Source organism: Typha latifolia, chromosome 7 (genome assembly GCF_019914945.1).
Source record: "Typha latifolia isolate L0001 chromosome 7, TyphaL0001v2, whole genome shotgun sequence".
Taxonomy (NCBI): Eukaryota; Viridiplantae; Streptophyta; class Magnoliopsida; order Poales; family Typhaceae; genus Typha; species Typha latifolia.
The window spans coordinates 12,215,546-12,240,675 of record NC_133092.1 but is presented as its reverse complement, the minus strand read 5'-3'; the positions used below and the strand labels follow the sequence as shown (position 1 = coordinate 12,240,675).

Sequence of the window (25,130 nt, the reverse complement as noted above, 5' to 3'; positions counted from 1 at the left end):
CTTTCTAGAAGCAGAAATTAGAGCTTCGGACAGCAGAGAATGGCACGGGACAATTTCATGTATTCCTTGGATCTTTCTACCTTAAGAATCTAAGGGTCATTTATTGACAAAGATGTTAATATATGCATTGTGCATTGTCTTGTCTACTGATAATTTTATTTGACAACTTAGTGCTATGTTTGTTAAGTAATAGAAAAGGACAAGTTTGATGCAGTTTGTGCAAGATCATGGAATGCTCATCATTGGCTTAATTTGCAAATCCAGTTGTCAGGTAGCAGGACTTGATGAAAACAGCCATTTTGTCACATCAAGGGGTTCTTCTTGGTTTATTTTAACCTACCCACATGATTGATAATTAAGCAAGTCATTGCATGAAATAATTGTCCATATGTTGGTGTTCTATTACAATCCTCAGAAGACATCAAGGTCATAAAACTATTGTTTGTTCTTGTCAGGCCCCCTCTAATTCTGGCCCAGGAGATGGTGGATTCTAGCTTAACTTCATTCTTGTGCCTACTTCACAGGAAAGTAATTTTGCAAACTTATAACAAGCTTGTCAGGAATTCATTTAAAGTGAGCACATAATTTTAATTCTTATCTTGTTATGAAGCTTGGAGTTTGGAGTCTGTCCTCCTTTGACCAGGTTCCAGGTTGCATGCATGGTCTCAGAAGTTGGAATAGCCTTTGTGTTTCTATTGGCTCTGCCATGTGATGGTGTTGGTAAGCTGCAATCAAAACCATGTGAGGTTTTGGATGGCAGCATTCATTTGAAGGCAGCATTCAGGTGGTAAGAAATCCAACACACATTAATGTGGGGGATTTAATGGGCCATAGCTCTCTGGGCAAGACCACATTGCTCATAGTACAGCTTGACTTTGACTGATTTTTTTTTTTTTGGAGGATGATGGTATTGCATTTAAGTTAGAGAAGTGGTCCTCCCTGTGATTTGGCTCAATTTTAATTTACCTGTACATCAAAATTGAGCATTTAATTCCCTATTTGCGCTTACGAAAAATATTAGCATCAATAAACCATATTTATTCTAGCATTTGAAGTTAAGTGGTCAGAGTTTACTTTTCTGTTTTATGGAGTCCCAGATAAATAATTATGTAACATAATTAGTGATAAAGATGTCTCAACTACTTGGAATAACACAACCTGAGGAGACACAAATAGATTCTAAATTCTGCACCTATTTGACCATTTGGTGGCAAACCAAGGTCTGCCAAGTAGCAGGGTTGAACCTAAATCAACTTTGGTTTGCTCAAAGAAAGATGCACATCAATGTAGATGATTGAACAACATTTATCAAGCCAATGATTCATTGCAATCAGCTTCAGGATGCTCTCTGTACTCTATAAATGCTGTTCCTTTTCTCCTATTTTCTGACTCATTTATGGCTGATTAGTAACTTCCCATTTTTTGAGATGACATACCAAAACCCTAGTTTTAACTGACAACTACAAACTCCAAAACCTACTTGAATTCTATTAATTAAATAATTATTATTAATTAACCCTTTTACTAAACTTGTTGAGATGGCCGAGTTGGTCTAAGGCGCCAGATTAAGGTTCTGGTCCGAAAGGGCGTGGGTTCAAATCCCACTCTCAACATTGCTGAATAATATTTTTTGGCTCTCATGTATGAAGTATTAACTCACCAAATATTGATGATTTTATAGTTTTATAATTTTAACACTCTTCCTCACTTCTCTGAACTTCAATTTTTTTATGATTTTCTTTTCTGTATAATAGATATCTCTTACGGGATTCAAATTGAAGATCTCTACATATTAATTCACCGGCTACTTTAAAAGCTTAAATAGTTAGAAAATATTAGTATTATAGTTTCATATTCCGACTACATTATTTGTAGAAACACTTTGGTAGCATGGAATACTTGTATTAATGATCTCCTCTTCGAAAATGTAATTTTTCGAGGAGAATAGATTGCATGCCAATATTTCCTCCACTTTCTTAGCTTTAAAGAGAAAGGAAGCAAATCAAGCCTAACCAAGTTGAGGATTAGAATGAAATAAGCCTTATTTTGTTAAGATATTATTCGGTGTATTAAACATATGATATATATTATTAATCTATTACCTAATAACTTAAGCTTAGTGTGCGAATTGTACATTTTGTACTTTATCTAACATCTACCTGTATAAGTTATTACTCGTAAAATTATCACAGCTTAAGTTTTTGGATCAATTAGGTAAATTAAACAAGTGGAGAGCCAACTTATCTTTGCAATATGAGATCAAATTATTATTGGTTTCTTTGATATATTAATCTTAAAGTGCTCAAGTTTGGTTTGCTTAGTTATAAAAGATGAGCTGGGACATGAAATGATTGCACTCATCTGCAGCCCTAATGATAATGTTAGGAATCACTAATCATGATTACTAATATAAAGAACCCATCTTTGGGAGTTGTTAACAAGTCAGTGCAATATTCTATGTTCAGAATTATTCCATTAGGTCAATTATAAAAATGGGATTAGAAGATAGCTGCATACTTGGACAGTAGTGCTGAAATGATTCCCTTATACCATAGTGGCCAAAACTAGTCACAAGGAAATGGAAGGTGAGATAAAGATTTGTTCTGCAAGAATTTTGTCATTATAATCACTGTTTAAGCTATTTTAATTTATTATTAAGGTTTCTTTTCTGCATGTCTACTCTTATAAGATCTCTTATCTATATGTGAAGATTAATTTCGGCAACTCAATAGAAATATATATTCTTTTTGCCCGCTAAATTACTAAGATTTTAATTTACGGTTGTCAAAAATATACATGCAAATAAGAAACTTTCGACGAGTATAAGTATTACCCTTATTTTTTTTTCATGCAAAATAAGTCTTACTTAGTCTTGATTGTATTTAATCAAATCTATGGGTTGACATGCAATTTTTAATGTAAATTATTGCATCCCATACCTCTATGCCAGAACAAAAGACTAAAATAGAGGTGTATCCCTGGCACACTCTTTGTACTAATTTATCTAGCTTTGCACCTGGGTTTCATTAAAATAAAAGGAAGAAGAAGGAGAAGAAGAAGAAGAATGATGTTAAGTTAACAAAACCCTAATTCCAGGCTGTGTCTGAGCTCTTGTGGGAAGTGCAGAGGTGAGGAGGCTCAAAAAGAAAAAGATCCAGAAATCATTTTAAGGTTGCCATGATTGAAGTGATAAAAAGGAGTTGGGGGCTGCCAGGTTTTGTAGCTTTTTTATCTTAAGGTGGAGGATGAGATCACTAAAAGGTACAAAGATTTGAGTAGGTGCTCCTCTGAGCCCACCATTACTGAATTCCATGTACCTCCTCCTCCCAATCTTTATGCACTAGAATGCCATTGGGGATAGGGTATTGTCCTTGCACTAGGGTTTGTTTTGCTTCTTCTTTTTTTCATATTTATAATAAAAAGCCAAACCCTTGTTCTGCAAGGACAATATCCTACTTCCAATAGTTTTTTCTTCCCCCCTTTTTCTTTTGTCATTCAGAAGTTCAAAGGTTAGATATGGAACGAAAAAAAGTCGGCCCTCCCTTCCTCAATATAAATAAGATTTTAGTCAACAGAGATAATCATCTAATTCAAACTCTACGTTATTGTGCTGTCGAGCTCGCTGAGTCATTAAACTGAGCCGAGTCAAGCCGCCAAACTAAACCACCGACATCTAAATATTTGCCCACAACAAATTGCTTGGAGGTGAATTTGAACTTGTGGCCTCCTAGGCCACAAGTGGGTATCCTCCCGTATTTCTACAGTTCCGTGATTACTCCGAATAGTTGAGGAAAAGTAGAAAAAAAAAGTGATAAATTTTTTAAAATATTGATAATTATTTTGTGGTGTTTGGACGAAGAAAATAGGGTAGGAAGTGAGTTTCTCCGCTTATCAATAGTGTGTTTAATTATTAAAAAATTGAGTTCGATGAGGTTAGCGAATATCTTCTTTGAAGTAAAAAAGTCAAAAGGAGAAAGTAAAATTATTTTCTACAACTAAATATTAAAATTAAAAGTTAGAACTCTCTTGCCTCACTTTTTAGCAACCACACATAACTTTACTAATTTTAGCTCATTCCACGCCCCCAACTTTGGATATATTGCATATCATTATTAATTACCATAATTATTCACTTTGACTTTATATTTTTAATTTTAACCGAGCACTAATAAATCATGATTTTCTATTAAAAAGTGACTTTATTTTGGCACCCATTTCGAGAGAAAGAATTGCATCTTCCAACTTTCTATATATTCTACATGTCATCGTTAATTATTATAATTATTATATAATAAAAAATTATGACTATTTACTAGAAGCTACTTCATATTATGTGAATTCTACAGTAATATCTATGAATTCCATGATAATATTTATCGATTATATAATAACTAAATTTTAATATATAATTTTATAGTCAGTAGTTATTAGATTAAATTTAACTCATAGATATTTTTTAATATATATATATATATATAAAGGTCCTAATGACAATAAAAGCATAGCATATAATATTCTTTTATAAATTACACATAATAAACTATGAACATCCCAAAAAAAGTTAATTTTGTTCCATTGTCGCCATTAGCAAGGTTGACTTACACGAGGCAATGGACAAATTAAGAAATTATAATACTAATTCCAACCCTTAAACTACACACATCGCATAAATAAATTATATTATACAAAATGCGTATAAATTATAGAAGATATATGCAATAAATTTTTTAAAAGCCCCATCTTATCCGTTAGAAAAATAAGAGAAATTTACACATAACATCACTCATCTATAGTTTACTCCCTATAATTTTATTATACTTAATTAAACATCTACGTTAAGTTAATTATATAAATGAAATTATAAAAATACCATCAACTAAGTAATACTAAGACATCTACGTTTAGTTATCAAAAATAAAATATCTAATTTCCATGGTGTTAATCCAAATCTAATCTACGGTGTTTGACCGTTCATATTTACTAAATTATATGACTCAATTTATAAATAGTAAATAATATATGATGTAAATTATAATTTTATTAAAAAAAAGATATCACTTATCATTTGACTTTTTTAACTTATCTATTGTCTTCCTTTAAAAAAATAATAATTACCCTTGAACTCCCATAGTTATCCTATTTTTCCACTTAGCTTTTTAGAATATTTTTTTTGGATACATAATAAACCTTCTAAACTATTAAAAATATTTTATCGGCTAATATTTATAGACAAAAAAAATTTAAAGGACCAAAATATCCACTAAGAAGAATTTTTTTTTCCTCTTATTTCCTTCTAAATATAGGAGTAAATATAATATATAACTCATTAGGTAGTTTTCACATAATAACTCATGAATAAAAAAAATCAATAAAAATATTATAAAAAGAGCCTTGGAGATATTTTTGTTAGTTTATGGGTCCGTGTCATGATTGAGGAGGAGGTCTAAGTATAATTATTTTAAATAAAAAGAATAAGAATACTTTTCTAATTGAGGGTGAATATGTAATTAACTAATATTTAAAAAGTAATCAACCAATTTAACTATTTTAAAAAATTTATAGAAATTTATTATTATCCACACCCTATGATCTTATTATATAAAAATTTATCATTCAACCCTCTATATTTTGCTTTTAATATCTTAAAAATACCATAATTACCGAACAACGTATTTTACTTTTAATACTATAAAAAATGTCATGAGTTAATTTTATAAAAAATATTATATTACTTTTGAAAATTAAAAAAATTAAATACCTTTTATTTGACTTTAAAATCTACTTCTCCAATTTTTTTTTATCTTAACCTAAATTAGTTATTCAAAGTTATTAAAGGTATTAAGGATATTTTATATCTATAATTATTTTAACTCGTCTACATAAAAAAAAAACTGTTATTAAAAAAATTATCGCGCAAAGTATTTTTGAGGTAATTTAAGAGAAATATAGAAGGATAAATATTCATACGATAGAATGTGAATAATAATATAAAATTACCTCTCTCACAGCTATCTCTTACGAAAAGTAACAGTGTTTTAGATATGAAAATAATAGATATAATAAGATGTGAATAATAATAAATGTAAAACATAGGATGTTTTATGATAAATTTCCCCCAAAAAATTATAATAAATGTCATACATACACACAGACAGAGAGAGAGAGAGAGAGAGAGAGAGAGAGAGAGATATTAATACAGCTGTACTGCACCATTACCTGATATGCTTGCCAGAAGAAAACCAAAGAAGGAATAATGGAGAATCCAAGAATCACCCAACCCATCTCCCATTTTTAATCCCCCAAAAAACTTTGGAACAAAATATTAAACAAAAAAAATCAACCATTTTTGCCATCTGAGAGCTTCATCAAGGAGTAGAGTAGAGTAGAGTAGAGTAGAGTAGGTAGGAAAAGAGAAGTGAAAAAAAGAAGGAAAAAAAATGGAGTTGGGTACTGCAAATTACTCATCAAAAGAGAAAGGTAACCGTTACTTTCCTCCTTCCCTCTCAAATATTATTTTTCCGGTAGGAACAACGTCAACGTAGCTGTCTCCTTCCTGACAACAACCCCTTAGCTTTCACTACAAGACAATTTAATGCTTCAATATTAATTTTAATTTTTTATTTGTTTTCTTCTCAAAGTTTCCATCTCGTACCCAATTTTCTCATGCAGATGTTATGCTGAATAGACGAAGGAGGAGGAATTTATTTGCATAAAACCCCACTCCAAGTTGCAGTAGCAGACAACTTCTTCTGATTGCTTTACAGCACATAAGGAAAAGGAATTCTCTTTATCTTCTTCTTCTCCTCCTTTTTTTTTATCCTTCTGTTCTTTTATAAATTCCTTCAGTTCATCCTCTTCTTTTCCTTTGGGCCCTTTTCCTTTATTGGGTATTTCTCTTTTGAGCTTGTGAAGAATAAAAGAGTCTCCTTTATCGATTTCATTCGTATTGGTTTGAGCTTGGTTGGGCAGTGAAGAAAGGAGGGGAAAATAGAGGGAAACAAAGAGAGGAAAGAAAAAAAATCTAATACTGCGTCGGCGTTGTGTCGCTATCTGTCGGCATTGTCGGCATCTGGGTGATGATTGGAAGCAGGAGATTCAAATGAAATCATGGGGAAGTCTTAAGTACAGTGTTGGATTCTTACGGCACAACCACCTGCGGAAGCCATTAGAGGGTGGGATTAGGTGGCAGGTAGACTTTGATATGAGCCCAAGGTGGAATATTTGTCTGGAATTGAGCTCATTTTAGTGATGTTCTTGGGGTAATTTGGGATTCTGGATTGGTTTCTTCATCTGGTCTGGGTATTTCTTGGTTAGAAGTTCTTTGCTTCTGGTGTGTTTGGAGAATGTGATTTTATTGGGATGAAGAGCGAATGAAGCGAAGAAATCGGAAGACAAAGTGGCTGCATCTCAAAAGGTTTCAGGTAACAATGCAAGTTCTGTTGATTTGTTGGCAAAGTTGCATGCTTTTGAAATTGCTTTTCTATGATTCCTATCTGTTTTAGATGATGAGGATTTTGGAGATGGAGTTTGCACAATGTACCTTTTCGGATAATCGTATTTAGGCATGTAGCTGCAATTCCAAATGCAGTTAAGAGAGTTTCTGTCGATTGTTAAGGGTGTCGCTCGTTTTATTTATCGATTATTTGGTATTGAGGAGATCATCTGAAGATTATCAGGAAATTTTGAACATTTATTTTGGAATATATTTTGTTGAGCATTGGATTTGTACTTGTTTCATAACTTGAATGCACTGAAGAAAGATTCTTTCTCATAAAGCTTACTTATGTGCTTAGGAATTTCATAACTTGAATGCACTAAAGAATCTCTCTCTCTCTCTCTCTCTCTCTCTCTCTCTCTTGTTTATGGTTGTAGGAAAAGTTTGCTCTGAGCACTAATGCTTTCATTGTATTTCATTAAAGATAGATTTAGTTATCATGTTTTCATGATATATATTGTCAACTGCTTGATGTTATACCATCAGTGTGATTTTGTCTGTTATTTCATTGTTATATGTTGCTTTCATTACGATCTTTTCTTTTTTTTGTCGAATCTTTTTCTAGAATTTCCTGCTTAATCTACTGAATACTAACTCTGGTTTTGTTTGTTATTTCATTCTTATATGTTGCTTTTATTACGATTTTTTTTGTAAGATCTCTTTCTTCTTTTTTTCTGGAAGTTCAGAGAATTTCGTGCTTAATGTACTGAATAGTAACTCTGATTTTCTTTGTTATTTCATTCTTATATGTTGCTTTTGTTATGTTTTTTTTTCGTGGAATCTTTTTCTTTTCTTGGAAGTTCAAAGAATTTCCTGCTATATCTAGTGAATACTGACTCTGGTTTCACTTTTTAACTCCAGGTTAGTAGATTGATGCTGGGCTCAGTTTTTTTTTTTATTTCATTCTTAAATGTTGTTTTTATTACATTTTTTTTGTCGAATCTTTTTTTTTTTTTTTCTGGAAGTTCAAAGAATTTCCTGCTTGATCTAGTGAATACTGACTGTGTTTCTTCTTTAATTATCATTCTTATATATTGCTTTTATTACAATTTTTTCTTTGTTGAATCTTTTTCTTTTTTGCTGGAAGCTCAAAGAATTTCCTGCTATATCTAGGAATACTGACTCTGGTCTCTTCTCCGCTGGTTTCAGTTTTTAACTCCAGGTTAGTAGATTGATGCTGGGTTCAATGTCTAGTGACACTGACGGCCTCACCACAGCTATATTAAGCTGAGGTAGATCCCATACTAAATGTCAGCGACTCTTGCAGCAGCTCTTGGAGGTGCTGCAGGGGGCGTGGTATTGGTAGGGATAGCGGCAATTCTCATAAGACTTTGTATACTGCGTTACAGGAGTACTTCTACAACTTCAGAAACCAATTCATCTGACCCATCTCTACAAGGTACTAGCTTTTGTTTCAGTCTGCAATATAGCATTCTCTCCACAGAAAGTAATACTGAGCAATTATTTTTGCACTCTCGCATTTTTTTAGTTGGAAGGAGTGCTGAATTATCCTTGAGAGAAGGTGCCTCTTACCCATCAGAGTTGCAAGGAGCACGATGTCTTACGCTAGAGGAATTAAATATAGCTACGAAGAACTTCAGCAACATCAATTTGATTGGATATGGAATGTTTGGAGAAGTGTACAAGGGATTTCTCCATGATGGTATGATTGTAGCGATTAAAAGACGACCATCTGCTCCCAGTCAGGAATTTGTTCATGAGGTACTAATATCCATTTATCATAAAGGTCTTACACCATATATGTCTTGATGCACATTACAAATGGCATGAATAGGTAAGAGCAGTAATATAAGCATATAAGCATTTTAGACTTTAGCATGTACATTTTCTAATCCTTACATCCATTTAGAAATATTTCCAAATGTGGAATGAAATTTATTATAAAAATCTCCTCCATCCTACTTTGACAGTTATACAAATAATTGTTACTTACTATAAACTGTGTTATATCTAAGGTACTTTTCCTATCATCCATCCGTCATCGCAATCTTGTGAGCCTTTTGGGATACTGCCAAGAAGATGACCTGCAGATGCTTATCTATGAGTACATACCAAATGGAAGCATTTCCACCCACTTATATGGTGATCTTTCTTCGCATGTATTTTAATGTGACTTGTTATTAAAACAAAGGCATTACTAATTGCAATTTCCTTTGGCTGTTCTCCAGCAGGCGCCAGTCATGTGTCAAGTGAAAAGTTCGAATTCAAACACAGGCTTTCTATCGCCCATGGGACAGCTAAAGGTGATCATTTGCAAAATCACTGACCATTGGTGGTTATCCTGGTATTGGTTTTTTTCTGTGACATGGAAATGAATCGGAATCTGCTTTGGGTTTATATCTTTGTCCAAATTAGATTATTTTCTATCATGCCCTGAGACTTAATACTACCATCTATTACTTTGGAGCATAGGGACCCTGAACTACTGTTGCTCAGGAACATGTTCCTTTCTGTTACTCAGGTCTGGGCCACCTTCACTCTTTGAATCCCCCTTTGGTGCACATGAACTTCAAGACAGCAAACCTTCTTGTTGACGTGGACTTCATACCGAAAGTTGCAGATGCTGGACTCAGAGGCTTGCTTGATCGAATCAGTGGGGCTGGTCCATCTTCTAGAGCAACAGAAGATGATCCGTTCCTCGATCCTGAGTATTTATCCAACTTTTTGAAGTCTAAGATTGAAAACTCAGTATTATTGAAAAGTAAAGAGTAGCGACTGGTATTGATTTGACTATAGATTCTTAATTTGACAATTTCGACCCCATAAATATGCATGGAAGTACTCTAATTAAGTAATTGGGTTTTTATGGGCTCCCCACAAAAATCTATTTTTTGCTTGTATTACACTCAAGATTTGGTATTCTGTCTACCTTTGGTTTTTCCATGGATACCCATTGGAACTCTTGGTTTTTGCACGGATAGCTCTTTTTACTATTAACTAGTTCATACTTTTAAATCTTAGTTGTTAACAATTAACATGAAATGTATCCATGTAAACTCAAGGGATTTGAGGTGTATACGTGCTAATATGATATTTAGATGGATATACATGTAAATTCTGGAATGTTTAGAGGTAGACAAAAACCATTAAATAAGTTGATTAGTCATGATGTTAGATATTATATCATGTTCTTATACTTTGCACCTAAACAGGGTAAAAGCATCCGGACAATTTTCTGTAAAAAGTGATGTATATAGTTTTGGCGTATTTCTTCTGGAGTTGGTAAGTGGGCAGGAAGCTAGATCCACCCAAAGCGTCATAGAATGGGTAAGTAGCAGCTTTTATTTTTATTACCTATTTATTGAAGAAAACAAATCAGAAAAAAATAGTCTGCTCACTCAGTTCATATATTTGTGCATTTCTGTTCTCGAGTAATTCCACATATTACTTACAAAGAGTCCACCAAAACATATTTGTTTGTTGCCTCTTCTTGGAATATTTAGTTTCTTTATCAACATATAGAGATCAGGTGATGACACTAACCTAAGGACACCAAAGTGGTGTAATGACAACTAGAACACAGTGCAATCAAGAGAATTTAAATACGTTAAAACATGATTGATGCTGGATATATCAACGGAGGAAGTGTAAATTTGTGTCTGACCTTCATCTGATATCAGTCAAGACATAACCATAAGAAGAATATAATAATTCTGAAGGTTGTAGCTGGCAACCTCCGTCTTCCACCTCCTTGAGTAGAACAATTTTAGTGCTGTACTTGAAGAGCAATTCTTTAACTTGATCTAGTCTTATTCTTAAAACATCAAAACATAATCCAAGACAGCATACCACTGTAAATTTTTAAAGGACTTTCTTTCGGATATTCCTAAATTTTTAGTTTTGTCCGTCAACTCATCCTTTATAAGCACTATAATCCCGTATAGGACACAATGCTCGACTCTTTTCCCCCCTTTTTCTATTAAGGTCAGTTAAGTTGGCGCTTAAGTAGACATTCTCTTGCTTCCTCAATTTTCTCTTGGCCTATATTGAGTTGTTTAACATTTAAATCATTTTTTCACCATATTTATATTTGCTTGAAGGCAACCACAAGTATTCAGGGACGAAAGCTTGGTTACCGTTCTTGTTATTATCATATCTGGTTCTACTGATTTAGATCCTTGTTCTTTGGTTATTTTACTTAAGTTGTTTTTAGCAGTAATTTGGTGTTATTGAAGTCCTTTTTCAAATCCTTCCTCATTGACTTAATTCTTCCTATATCCTTATACATATATTCAAGTATTCTTTTAGTATGTTCACTTGGCATCTCATGTTTGTTAGATTCATCCTGCCTATTTAAAACTCTCTTCTGTGTACCTATGTGAACGATGTTTCTGGTTGAAAATTAGAAATTTCTGGTTATAATACTCTTTCCTGATCCTTCCTCAACACTAATGATTGAAAAGGTTAAACAGTAACAAGTTATCAATGGTGCTCGCCTGTAATGGTGTTGTTGCTTATGAATTTGCATCCTCTATCAAAAAACTTATTTCATTCCTAATTTACTTGAACTGTCTTCCACTTTTTTTTTCAACACTGAACAATTTTAAGACCTCTCTGTTTGATTCTTGTGGGCCAGTTCTACACTAGTATTTTTGCTAGGCTATAAATGACCTTCAACAGATGCAGCTCAAAAGTTCGATCATATTCGTACCGAGTAATGTGTCCATATAAGATTTTGTTCTTCTAGAGTGGCATATTGTGTTTCTAGTTAGTTAACAACGCAATAAAAATCATCAAGAACATCTTCAGATGGTGTCAATCTTCGTGTTGCTTTAACTTACAAAGTTACAAGTCAAATTAACTGAAATCGTCGTTCATAGCTGGCTGTGCTTTTTCCCCCAAACTAACTGCAGTAGACGCACTATCATATTTAGTATCCATCTCATATATCAGTCTCATTTCAGTTCCATTCTTTGCCCTTATTTTTCTTAAGAAGAGTTACAAGTTGTCACCATGCAATTAACTATTGGATAGTTGCTTACATCCAGGCACAAAACTATCAAGAATCAAGTAATATCTCTGCCCTTGTAGATCCTAGAATGGGTAGCAGTTTTACTTTGGAAGGCATGAGGGAGTTATTGCGGCTAATCTCGTGGTGCTTGAACCCGTTTAGCGAGAGGCGCCCGCCGATGAATTACGTGGAGATGGAAATTGATCGAATCCGCGAGAGGGAAATGAGCTTGACAACTATCAAGGGTGAAGGCACCACAACTGTGGCTCTTGGAAGCCAACTGTTTACTCCAAAGTGAGAAGGTTCACAAATTTTGTTTAAACTGTATATGGTTTCTTGAGCAGAGCTTTGGTAACTTTCAGCTGCAATTTAATCTGTAAAGGGAACAGCTGCAATATATTCTTTATCTTCTTTTAATTTATTTTTCCCATAAATGCTTGTAGAGTCACATTGTAAAGAGAACAAAAAAAATTTGTTGTTTTATCTCATTCATATAGATTGGGGTTGGTGTGAATTACTGCTAAATTCTTTGAATCCTTCTGGGTTTAATCTCATTATCTCATGCCATTTACTTCAGATGCAACACACTTCTCCTGAGGATTAATCACAAACCACCAGGCTGTTGCACAGATTGCTCCATTGAGCTGTGACTACTATTTGCTCATCCATTCTAGTTTGCTCTCCTACTTAAACTTATTCTAATGAACTTCTCATGGATGCATTCATTGATTGAATTGAACAGACTAACAATGTATATCATACCTTTAATAAGAACCGAAACTAGAAATAAATTTGAACGAGTTTAAGTACTAAGCTGAAGCAAATTTCTGAAGATTAAGATCTCATCATGAATTTGTGAACTTTTGCTTTCCCCAATGCTACTATCATCAGTGAAGCAATAAGAGGGGGCTTGCCATCCTTGGTCCTCTAGCACTGCACCCTCTTCAAATGTTATCACATACATTGTCATCCCTGCAAATCCAAAGCATGAATCACCTTATAAGGCTTTAGAAAAAGAATGGCAAGCTAACCTGGTATCAAAATAGAAGATAACGCAGCTTAAGCTTTTAGAGTAGACAGTGAATTTAAAACGCTAACGCTAATATGAACCATGTATGTAGCAAATCATTCTCGCAAATAATATGAACCATATATCCTAGACTTTTAATCTTGATTAAAAGTCTGAAACCCTAACGCAGCTTAAGCTTTTAGAGTAGCCAGTAAATTTAAAACGCTAACGCTAATATGAACCATGTATGTAGCAAATCATTCCCGCAAATAATATATCTAAGTACTTATAAAAGAAATTAAATGAAACAAAAAAATACTTTAGTACTCTAAACTATTGCCATTTTTACATACATCCTCTTATTTATCTATTTTTGTGGCAAATTGATCCCTTAATTATATAAAACTTCAGATTAAAAAAAAATTCTTTAAGGATAGGATAGTAAATAGGCAATAATTCTGGGTGTAAATGCAATTAAGTGGAATACCGAGTAAATAGCTCATACCATCAAAGAAGTCCCATCGGACGGGCCTGCGCGTGTCCACGTCCTCATAGTACCAGATGAAGTCCACCTTCTCCCACACGTAGCACTCGAACCCGCCCGTGGACGCCCTCCCGAGATACGTGGCGTCATCCAGAAAGTCCGGTCGGAGGATACCAACGGGGAACCTCATCGTCCGGCACGACCCCCCGGGGCCCAGCGTGTAGTAGTACGACGTGCCGTTGCCCCACTCGACGTCGTACAGGAGTTCCCCCAACTGCTTCTGTATCCGATTCATGTTCCGCCCGCGCGGCCAGTCGTACCACAGGTCGGTGATCTGCAGCCGTCCGCCCTTGCGCGTGAGATTCGTGTAGAGGAGGGCGTGGAATTGATCCGGCCATCGGCTCGGGATGGGATCCTGGTCGTCCGATCCGAATGCAACGGCGAGGATGGAGACGAGGAGGAGGACGAGGGGGGAAGAGGTTGATGCCATTTTCCTTGGTTTCCTCTTCGTTGGCCTCTCTCCTCTCTTGGGCGACGCGCGGGGGAGGATAGGGTTATCCGGTTGGTATACGTGGCGCACCCAGAGGACGACAAAAAATAGTCTTTACTTTTTGCATGTATAACCGCTCAAATATTTTTATTTGTATGTATACCCTTCTACATTTTTTTTTAAATTAACGCCTTTCATCTATTTGTGATTTACACCCTATTCTTTTTTATATTTATAAATCTAGCCTTGGACGAAAAAAAATTCAAATTCAATCCGTTGCCTTTTACTTAAGAGATTTTGGCTAAGAAAATGGAAGTTGAAAATTCATCACAACATTAAACAAAGAAGAATGAAAAAGATTTAGATAATCGTATCCAGGGTGTCTTTGCAAATATGAGGCTTACAAATATTAAAAACACAGGGTGTAAACCATAAATATATGAAACGGCAGGGTGCTAAATGCAAATTCCCTTATTTAAAATTTTAAAGGATATATATGTAAAATTACATAACTTCATAACAGTATATAAGTTATAAAAAAATAAAAAATAAATAAAAAAACCTAATAAGTAATTAGAGAAATAGGAAAGTTATCCAAGCAATAAACCCTGTGAATTATCAGTAGAGCTTTCTGTAACAGTAAACAGCAATGATCAATGATGCCTTACAAATTCACAGGAAACAAACTGAAGGAAAATCTTTTTGCATTGAAGAATGAAATACAAGTATACAACATCCAACTATAGCTTTCCTTCCATATGCTCAAATGGGAAATTAAAAGTAAAAAAGTTCTCTTCTTGTGTCCTCCATCCAGGATGTGCAAACACAAGCACTAGAATTACAAAGACGAAAAAGAAATATGAGTGAGATGGTCATGGACCCATAGAAGAGAAAAAAGAATCACAAGGGTTTGGTGTTACTCAACAGAATGAGTGGAGTGGAAGTTGACAATCCTAGCTTCCATTTAGAAATTGAATGAGATTTGAAGAATTTCCTCCTGATAAGGATGTGCTTGGTTCTTTTATTCCTTTTTCCTAGAAAAGCAAGAGTCCATCAGTAGGATTTCTCCTCATTTTATCAGAAAGAATAGATTGGTAAAAACTAAAAAGGTACAAGGTTAGGTTACCTGGGTAAATCAAGCTGAAGAGCCTTGTTTGGCTTTTATCACCATTTCTTCGGTGGTAGGGCCTATGATATCATTGGCGCGCTTCAGAGGAAGACCGTAGATTCTTCCAATAGAATCCTGCATGCGTAAGTTAATTTATAATTTTGAAAGAATAAAGTGACTTGATTGATTAGGTCAACAAAATTGATGTCTCCGATTCTACACTCTGCTTAAGGTATTCGACTTATTCATTTCTAATTTTAGGGGTTTAGGGTCAGTTCTTTCATGCCGATTGAACTTTCATGAGCTTGGTGTTACTCGGTATTCAACTTATCCTGTTAGCACAACATTGTCATACAGGTCAAAATGAAACAAAAGAATATGAACTCACTCTTGCAACAATGCCGAGCCTCTCCAACTTCTGGATAGCATCTAGTACCTCAAAATCACATTTCACATTGAACTGGTCCCAAATTAGTTCTTCACAGCGCCGGTCAAGATCCTGAATTCATATTTTAGTTTTGGGGGGGGATCAAAAGATGAGCCATAGGAACAATAAAGTAAAATGTAAAAACTTACCTCCGTTGTAGCCTTCCCTTGTTCCATCAAAATAAAGTAGGAAATTATCACCTCTTTGACCTGCACATTTTCAGATGAATGAAAAATGGATACCAATTTTAAGATTCCACGCAAGTTGATTATTCTCTTCATTTGCCTTCATGAAGAAAGTTTTTTCACATTTGCACCTACTTCTTGTTGTATCACATCATCACACAAGTGTAGAAGTGTGCCTTTCCCACTATCTAGTTGTTTGTCATACATTGATTGTGTGATCAAGTTTTGGTAGGTGGCCATGTTCTGCTGAAACCTGCATGAACATGAAAGTTATTCATGGTAGTGATTTTTAGATATCAACATAATCATGTTATCAAGTCCGTATTAGATGGAACCAGTAGTGCAGATATACTTCATCCTGCAAAACAAATTCTTGAAAACACGATAAAGGTTGAAATAAATTGAAATAACTACATGGACTAGAAGGAAGCAAGAAAAGTTGTACACATGTAAAGATGAGATCAATCAAATCTTCAACTTCCTCAAGGCTAAACCAAGAATATTGTCAACCATATGTTTTGCTGAAGGCAATCAATCAAATGCCTTTCTCATGCTCTCTGATACAGAATGTCACTAGTATTACCTGGGTTCAAGAAACTAAAATAACTGACATATCTAGATAATAGATTCTAATGTATCTTACTAACGATTTGATGGGAGTTAATAAGTTTAACTTTGATAGAAGCTGATCAAGAAAGAGAAACTAGGACATTAACTTATACACCTAGATAATCAAAGGTACAAAAGTTGTAAGAAGTAACTTACGAGAAGTAGATCTTAGCACAATATCCAGCCAGACCAGAAAGGATAGCTATAACAACCCAAATGTCAGCTTTAGGCATTTCAAGTGAACTGATGAGAGTGATCTGTACATAAAAAAAAACAAGTTATGAGCTAAAAATGAACAAAATATAACACGAGAACACAGTAAATTGAATTCTTGTGGACTTACAAGTCCAATGACAACTGAAACAAGGAACTGGACCCAGTCCATAGGAGTCAGACTTGGGTTTTTCTTCTCAGGCTACAAAATATTGTCCCAATCATATCAAATAGGATAATTATTGGAGGAAAGGACATCTTTAAACTTCATTCTAGAAAATTTTAGTTGAAATGCTCACCAAAACTAACTCCATATCTGCCATCGGAATGTGTTTAAAATGCTTTACGTAAATTCCTCGATCTAAGTTACTACTAGTACTAGCCCTTCTGTAACAAAAAAAATTGCTGTCAGACATGACAATTCCCAATCCATTTTCTCAATATGTAAATTGAACCTTTTAGAATACCACTAATATGACAAGTTTGCCTAGAATGTGTAAAAGTTTACCTGTACACAACAATCATCCGATTGAATGTAGGTTCTTGTATGGTGTTCTTTCCTAACAGGTTACGTGGGCTGAATGAAAAGGAAAAGAGAGTTAAGATAAAACATAATGGATTACGATGAATCAAATGAAGACAAATACCTTAGCTCCATGTTTTCAAGCCGAAGGCGTTCAACATATAAGTCTTGGTCATAGTTTTCACCATTTTGTTCATCAGTCTTCTTGGGATCTTTCTTTGGCCTTGAACTAGGCTTTCTGGATAAGAGTTTCTGCAGCCTGCAAGTATCATGCAGTAGCAGCCTAGAACAGTTAGACCTTCTCCACAGAACAAGATAAAGTACACAAGAAAAGGATGTGTTCACTGAATAATATACCTGGTCTTTTCCAAGAGCCATAGCCAAATACGACCTATGATCATATCCAATTTTTGCATAAAAAAGTAATCAGTTGTCCGATCTATTCCTATGCCTCGCCGAAATATCACGTACTTTCATACATAAAGGTCAATAACAATAATGTCAACTAGATATAGACATGACACTTCAGTAAAAATTTGTGTACGCAGCTAATAAACTTATTAGATTAAGCAGCATCACTATTAAATAATTAAAAATTACATGTCAATGTTCAGTCAAGAACCATAAAAGGTGCATGATATTAACAATTACTGGAATATCCCCGAACCAAAAATAAATATTAACATTATCTGTAATAATCATGAATGGCAGTGCCATGGCATGGCCCATGCCAACCACTGGCAGCATGGCACGGCACGATATATGTCGTGGCACTTGCCAGCTGTGCCACAAGAGAGGGAGAAGAGGAGGAGGGTGACTAGCAACACTTCACTCTTCGACCTCGTCATCGCTGCTCGCCGCCATCGTTGCCCGTCGTTCGTTGTCAGAGATGAAGGCATCGTCACGTCCCACATAGGGATGCCCTAGCCCTAGCCCCAGCCCGAGCCCAAGGAGAAAGAAGACCTTGGGCCGATCGGGGCGGGTGAATAAAGAGTTAAATTGCAGATTCGACAAAGCCCAACCCCAACTCGACGACACCTTCATAAATGAAGCTCTCCGGCATGACAGGCGACGATGGCGACAAGGTCGATGGCAAAGGAAGCTCAATAACGAGTGGTTCTCCGCTAGAAAGGGTGTCATACAGCACCCCTCATGCCACGTGCTGGTATGTTAGTCGGCATGGCCATCATTGGTAATGACATACACTAGGTTTCGAGGATGAAATTTATTTCTATATTAGTAGAATGTAGTGACCCTCAACAAATATAATTCTCTATTTTGTGGCTAATTGGAATTAGCCAATTTCAAGGGAAAAACGTGTTTGAACGGTGGTATACTGTGAAGAATAGAGTAGGTAAAGGATCACCAAAACTGTCCTTGTGGTCACAGTCCAAGTCATAGACAACCTAAAACAAATATAAGTCTCTGTAGATCTTGCCCTCTCAAAGCTCACTTTAGCATTCCCGTGCAGCAGACGTTCTTTATTTTTTTGAAAACCTGACTTCTTTCCAATTAACTTAAGAAAGGCCTCAAAATTTGGGTTGGGTCGAGTCAGGTTGATCACTGCAGCACTTTGCGGTACTGTTGATTACCCCATCTTCCTAGGAGGCAGTCATCTCACGTAGGAAACATGTGAACCTCAATTTTATGGTTGTCAATGCCAGCAACAAAACTATAGCAGGGAAATGTGTAAAAGAACCCTAACCAGATGCATATAAAGTAAAACAATATTAGGTCTTAAGAACATTTAGAAATCAATTAGATGCTGAGGAGTACCTGGAAATTCAAAATCTTGCAATGCAGTAAAAAAATCCTTTATTTCAGAAAGAGAGAAACAGCCCCATTGATTAGTATTTTATATTTACATACTAAAGCATGATTTGTACCTTGTCCGAGAATTCAGGGAGGTTTTCATGAGGATGCTCTTTAAAGTAACTTGACAAAAGTTTTTTGTCCAGCTGCATTGTCAACAAAAAGTAGAAAAAGGAAAAAAAAAAACAATTTTCAGAGAATATATCAAATAATGAAGGATTGACTATAAAATGATGAAATTACTTTTAACCTTGGCTTCATCAACTTTAATGGGAAGATTCAGTAGATACTGTCCAGATTGTGCAACATCAATTTCCTCATCCGTCACTATGTTGAAGTTGCTTTTTTCCATTACCTGCTTAGCCCAAAAAGAACTTGAAAGGGATCTGCTTCGTATTTCATACATATTCAAAGCTCAACAGTATGGCAAAATATATATTTGCTGGATAATAGAGCCACATGCTGATAAGATTTGCGTATCAAATTCCCTTGTCAATAATGTTGTAACAAAAGAAATGTAATGAACGTGGAGCAGAGATAATGGCAATTCCAGATACCTAGCAAATGTTACCCAAAAGCCTTATCTCATCCAAAGTATCAGCTTTATGAACCGTCCAACTTTTGCAACCATTTTCTGACCAACTTCCATACTAGAAGTTCAAGTGTGTGCATGTATTCTGGGAACAGATAAGCAGAAAGAAGAAAATACCAAAAACTTAAAGAAAGAAGGTATTTAGGGAGTTCTATTATGGAGTTACAATAATCCCTAGGTGAATGTATAAGTACAACATAGAAGTATAGAGTTGAGGCCTACCCTCTAGAATAAACTTAATAGTAAACTAACTAAGGAGACAGAAGATGGTAAAACAGTTGCCAATATCGTAAGGTTTTACAATTTTACTATTCCTAATTTTGGTTTACTAGCAAGAAAACATTTTTAAAGAATAAGAAGAAAACTAGGAGGACAAAGCATAGCAAACAGTAAAGATCAATTGAGTTAACCATTTAAGCTTATCTTATAAAGATCACTAATGCTAGCTAAGTCATCCTATTGAAATAGCCTACCCAAAAAGCCATCATCACTAACCTACCAAAAAATAAATGCTAACAAAGAATAAGGAACCATAAGTTAATCCATGCAAAATAGAAAGATAAAACAAGTTGGAGGGGAATAATAAGGAACACATCTGACCTGTGAAAGATGACAAAACTGAGTAAACAATAACCCTTTAGACCATGTTCACTTTAGGTTTATCTTTTTTCCTACTCTTGATTAGAAAGTAAACATGAAATTATCCATATTCCAGATTATAAACAATATTAAATTATTTCACACAAAAACTCAATAACAATTTTACTCTTGAATTGACTAAAGTTATTTTAAAATTCTATCCTCTCTCCCACATCCTACTACCCACTTATCTTATTCCACAAACAAAAATTTAATTTAAATTTTCCCTGCCATTTTTCTCACTCAATTTTTCCACCTCTCTTCTTTCTCTCCTACCACCCACATATTTCATTGTACACTTACAAGTATGCATTAAATACCTACAATAAACACCGCATATATGTAAGTATGCATTGCATACCTACAAGAAATTAATATACTTTAATTTAAATTTATATGTCAATTCAAGGGCATTATAATTCATTTCTACTTGTACTTTACCTTCACTTTATGTCACATCAAAAGTAGTTATTACACCACTTTTTAGATTACAAATGAACATAAAAATAATTATTTCTAGAATAAATGCCCCATTGTAGGACTAAAAAGTAAGAATAGTTATTCTAGATCGAGTCTTATTCTAAAACCATATATAATTTGTTCAAAACAATTTGGGAATTGTCCAATAGTAGCCCAATTCAATTGTGTAGATGGCATACATCTATATAGGTGGATAGATAAATAGGACCAACAACACGTCCACCTATTAAAACTAATTTGAAGGTACGTAAAAAAATTTCCTATATTTTCCCTATGTTAAATATCCTCCCTCTGAAAAAGGATTTCCATATCTCGCATTATCCTTATCAAGCTTTTAGCTCTTCCTCTCTACTTGCACCTTCCATCTATGATTCTAAATGAAATAGTATATCATTGTGAACCATTCAACATCTCCCAGACACATGGAAGAACCTTGGATGACATTCCAACATCCCATCATGTATTAGTCTCGAGTTACCCAAATAGTCATTTCTTATTTTATTCTTCTCAGTGACATAGTTAGTCCATATGAACACTTCTATAGCTAAAACTCATCTCTTCTGGGCATGTTTTGCGTAATCTGCTGAAAACCTGGCAAACAATAATTATTTCCAGTCTTATTGGCATCCTATAAACTTGTCTTGTTAATTAAAAAAGCATGTGACAATACAGAAGACACCATAAGTAATCTCTAGTCATTAATTTAAACTGTTCTAATTTAAAAATATATAAAAGAAAACCTTATTTAGATGCACTTACAAATTAGGACGATTAAAGTTAAGACTACTCTCTAAAAAAAAAAAAGTTTAGACTACTCCAAGTTTGCCCTTTTTTCCACTCAGCACTATTTGTTGTCACATAGTGAGCTTTCTAACAAATCAAAGATGGATTAAGGAAATTCACCAAGCCAACAAGATAATCATGAGTGTTATACATGTTCTGGGATAGCATTTATTCCTAAATCGACATGAGATGTAGCTACAAAGTCAAGTAGAATGTAACAGATATCTTACCTTAAAGAAATAGGAGAGAAAATTCTGTTCAAGGACATCAATTTCTTCTGATGATAAATGTTGCTGCTCCAGTCTTTCAGCTCCATGAACAGGATCAAAGAGTGAATAGAGTTGCTGAAAATATACTACCCTCATGAATTCGTGCATAATTACATAGCAATATTTAAACGTCCTCATTAGTGGGAGCACATAATAGAGAATAGATAAGCTTACCATCAGATCTTCAAATTGGAGAAGATACCATGCCCTGATAGTATACTCGACTCTCTTGCATAGCTTCAGAAACTCCGCTCTGTCAGAACCATGCTCTTCAAGAGAATAGTCAAAGCATCCTTCACATCAGTGACTAGATGAACAAAGATCATAAAGCAAAATGAAGCCAGACAATCATTGATCCAGTCAATTGCTTGAACACTTAGAAAATAATTCTAGAACACCAAGATGCAAAAAAACAGAAAAATAAATAAAAACATTCTAATAAGAAAAAATATACTCAAGCTGCGGTTATGCCATTCAGTGGATATGAATAAAAATAGAATCCATCAGAAATAAGTTCTTGGAAGTTGGAATGTCTTAATCTTACTAGCTGGTGTCATAAACCAAGACAAGACCGCTTAAAGGAAAGAACCTTATTTCCTACGGGTATCATCCTTTCTCTTGACTAATTTCCAATTCTCTTCGGAATCACATGCAGCCTCATCTCAGAAGTATCCCGGTGCAAAGTCTCATCTGAATCAATACCATTAAGGCATTAACCACACACACTATTTCTCTAGACCCATCTTATTCGTGGCAGTCCAACCTATATGCCGTCAGCAGAATGTTGATACATTAACCTTGTGATCAGATCAATAGATTACTATAACTCAAGCTTGTACAGATATAAAGTGATTGAAGTATCACAAATCCAGAAAATCACTCGTGAAGCAACAAATCCATTCCAACTTAGAGCAATCCAAATGCAAGAACCTAGTTGAACAAACGGAATTATGAACAACAACCAATAGAAGGGGGAAAAAAAAACGGATTTTGCGAGTAGCCCACTTCAAATCATGGAAAAATAACACGACCTAGATGACCACAAAGAGAAGAAAAAAAAAATGCACTTCAAAATCTGAACCGTCTAAGAAGGAGCGATACCTATGAGATACGCAAGCTTCATGATGATCTTGGGCTTGAGGATTGGAATGACGGACTCCCGCTCGAGTCGGATAACGTCTTTTCTCTTCTGCTTCTTCTCTCCTCCCATTGCAGCCATGACTAACCGACAAGGAAAAGAGATGTGAGAGGACGCCTACTGGTTTAATGAAGAGAAAGATGCGCAGGCGATTAAGAAGCAGAGGAAAAGAGAAGCAGGGGAATTAAAAGAGGGAGGAGAGTGGGATTTGGGTTTTGGAATCGGGGGCATTTCGTGTGGAGCAATCAATAAATTTTATTAATGGCGATGGGGAAGATGGAAGGAGGCAGATAGAGAGAGAGAGAAGAGACGAGAAGGGGTGGTGACGAGACCTGCACAAGTGCAAAGTAAATGACAGTTTAGTGTGACAGCCTTGGCGTCATATTTTTGTACGGAATAAACAAAAAACCTAAAAGAAAAAGACAAATTCTATCACTTTCACCCCTAAATAAAATATATTAAAGTTAATATTTTTTTGGGTTAAATACTTATCAAATAAAAATAATTTACTCTCTTTATTTCAGAGCTCGCATACCACTATTTATACTTACGACTAAAGTGAGATAATTAATTTTCTATCAAAAATAGCTGAGTACTCTATAAAATTTTTAAAAATTAAGTGAATTATAGAAAAAAATCAGATTAAAAACTCACCTTTTTTGTTTAATAAATATAAAGGAGCATTTTAGTCATTTAGGTGCACTCTATTAACTTTGATAGAAAAACTTATAGGTTTGTTTTAATCATAAGTACACGAATGGTTTGAGGCATTTTAAAGTATAAGGAAGCAAACTGGTTTCTAAACGAATCCTTTTAGTCTTTTCGAAATTCAATTCTAATAGGAGGGGGAAAGAAAAAATTAAGAGCATTTTTGTCATTCTAAGTAATTCATTTTTTTTTAATATTTTCCCTAATAAAATTTTTAGTGAAGAGATCGTAGTGATATAATTAGAAAATACGAGTTTGATAGTAATTCTACTTGATTTGATTTTATATTCAACTTCGCTCAAATATAGACTTAGATCTAGGCATCTGCCAAATATTACTTACTAAAATTGATTGCCCCAGACTTAATATCAAAAATTATTTTTGGTATTAATTTTACCACCTCAGTATCTATGTCACAAAACGTTAGTAAAATGTGAAACTCATCGGCATTCCTCATAAATGATTAGTGTTTTACGAACAACAAGTTTATATCATTCGTTATCTACTTTGCTAAGTAAATCGCTGATCTGATAATTGTCTACTTTATAAGTAAAACATTGAACTGATCAGTATTTTATATGACAAAAAATTTAAAATTAAAATTTTGGAAGAGATATTGTTCTTTTTTTGGTGATTCTAAGAACACTAGGTTGATAAGGAATTCACAAATCATTTGTATATCTTCACGACGATATATTTTACAACCAAAATGAATAACCTAGTGCAAAATTATAACGCTACAACTTTTTATTGATTTATATATTTACATGTATTTTTCTCATCGGAGATCCGATTAAGCTTTGATACGTCCAAAATGGACTATTTATTACAAAGTTATGATCTTCAAAACTAAAATATTCGGTGTTTAATACGACACTAAATTTGTTAATTTTTTTATAAAATAATTGTTATGTTTGATTATAAGTTAATAAAAATGATTATAAAATCAACATCTTAACTCATAAGAAAAGAAGTTGAATTCATCAACAATTCATTTTCTAAGTAAAAGGCTGAAAATTAAACTCCTCCTACTCATTAAGTTTGGTATTTGAAGTTTAAAAAATCAGTAATTCGTTAAAAAAAAAAGCTCATTAAATTTATCGAAGGAATTCAAATTCGTATTTAAAAGTTCATATCACTTACGAATATCAATTGAAAATTACCGACTGCTTAGATATCCATAGTAGAAAACAA

The 25,130-nt window shown here is 34.3% G+C and overlaps 3 protein-coding genes and 1 non-coding gene across 8 annotated transcripts; 2 read left to right on the top strand and 2 right to left on the bottom strand.

Annotated features, from left to right (window-relative positions):
- The first annotated feature begins 1,532 nt into the window (after positions 1–1,532).
- Positions 1,533–1,613, top strand: TRNAL-AAG (transfer RNA leucine (anticodon AAG)). Its single transcript has one exon. It is a non-coding gene; the product is annotated as a tRNA-Leu (tRNA).
- A 4,631-nt stretch (positions 1,614–6,244) lies between these two features.
- Positions 6,245–12,992, top strand: LOC140792340 (probable serine/threonine-protein kinase PBL21). 3 transcript variants are annotated; one of them, XM_073143290.1, is made up of 9 exons: positions 6,245–6,477; positions 6,670–7,421; positions 8,645–8,894; positions 8,985–9,217; positions 9,472–9,598; positions 9,688–9,759; positions 9,978–10,164; positions 10,669–10,783; positions 12,505–12,992. In XM_073143290.1, the coding sequence occupies exons 3-9, from the start codon at positions 8,744–8,746 to the stop codon at positions 12,763–12,765; spliced, it is 1,146 nt and encodes a 381-aa protein (XP_072999391.1). In that variant the 5' UTR covers positions 6,245–6,477; positions 6,670–7,421; positions 8,645–8,743; the 3' UTR covers positions 12,766–12,992. The 3 variants fall into 3 exon arrangements, with proteins under 3 accessions (XP_072999391.1, XP_072999390.1, XP_072999392.1); XM_073143289.1 differs by having other exon boundaries at positions 9,685–9,759; XM_073143291.1 differs by having other exon boundaries at positions 9,685–9,759; positions 12,491–12,689.
- A 168-nt stretch (positions 12,993–13,160) lies between these two features.
- LOC140792341 (uncharacterized protein At4g14100-like) lies at positions 13,161–14,530 on the bottom strand. Its single transcript, XM_073143292.1, has 2 exons — positions 13,982–14,530; positions 13,161–13,439 (listed from the first exon to the last, which is right to left on the bottom strand). The coding sequence occupies exons 1-2, from the start codon at positions 14,448–14,450 to the stop codon at positions 13,270–13,272; spliced, it is 639 nt and encodes a 212-aa protein (XP_072999393.1). The 5' UTR covers positions 14,451–14,530; the 3' UTR covers positions 13,161–13,269.
- Positions 14,531–15,040: 510 nt separating this feature from the next.
- On the bottom strand, positions 15,041–23,597 carry LOC140792409 (uncharacterized). 3 transcript variants are annotated; one of them, XR_012109752.1, is made up of 17 exons: positions 23,192–23,597; positions 22,265–22,359; positions 22,052–22,165; positions 19,578–19,682; positions 19,402–19,473; positions 17,873–17,985; positions 17,640–17,774; positions 17,501–17,569; positions 17,292–17,379; positions 17,123–17,194; positions 16,936–17,036; positions 16,306–16,423; positions 16,135–16,194; positions 15,947–16,057; positions 15,577–15,693; positions 15,376–15,484; positions 15,041–15,282 (listed from the first exon to the last, which is right to left on the bottom strand). XR_012109752.1 is itself a non-coding variant. In XM_073143405.1 (16 exons), exons 1-15 carry the CDS (start codon positions 23,307–23,309, stop codon positions 15,586–15,588), a joined length of 1,479 nt encoding a protein of 492 aa, XP_072999506.1. In that variant the 5' UTR covers positions 23,310–23,597; the 3' UTR covers positions 15,041–15,484; positions 15,577–15,585. The 3 variants fall into 3 exon arrangements, 1 of the variants encoding a protein (XP_072999506.1); XR_012109754.1 differs by having other exon boundaries at positions 22,265–22,397; positions 23,192–23,584; XM_073143405.1 differs by having other exon boundaries at positions 15,041–15,484.
- Between the last annotated feature and the right edge of the window lie 1,533 nt (positions 23,598–25,130).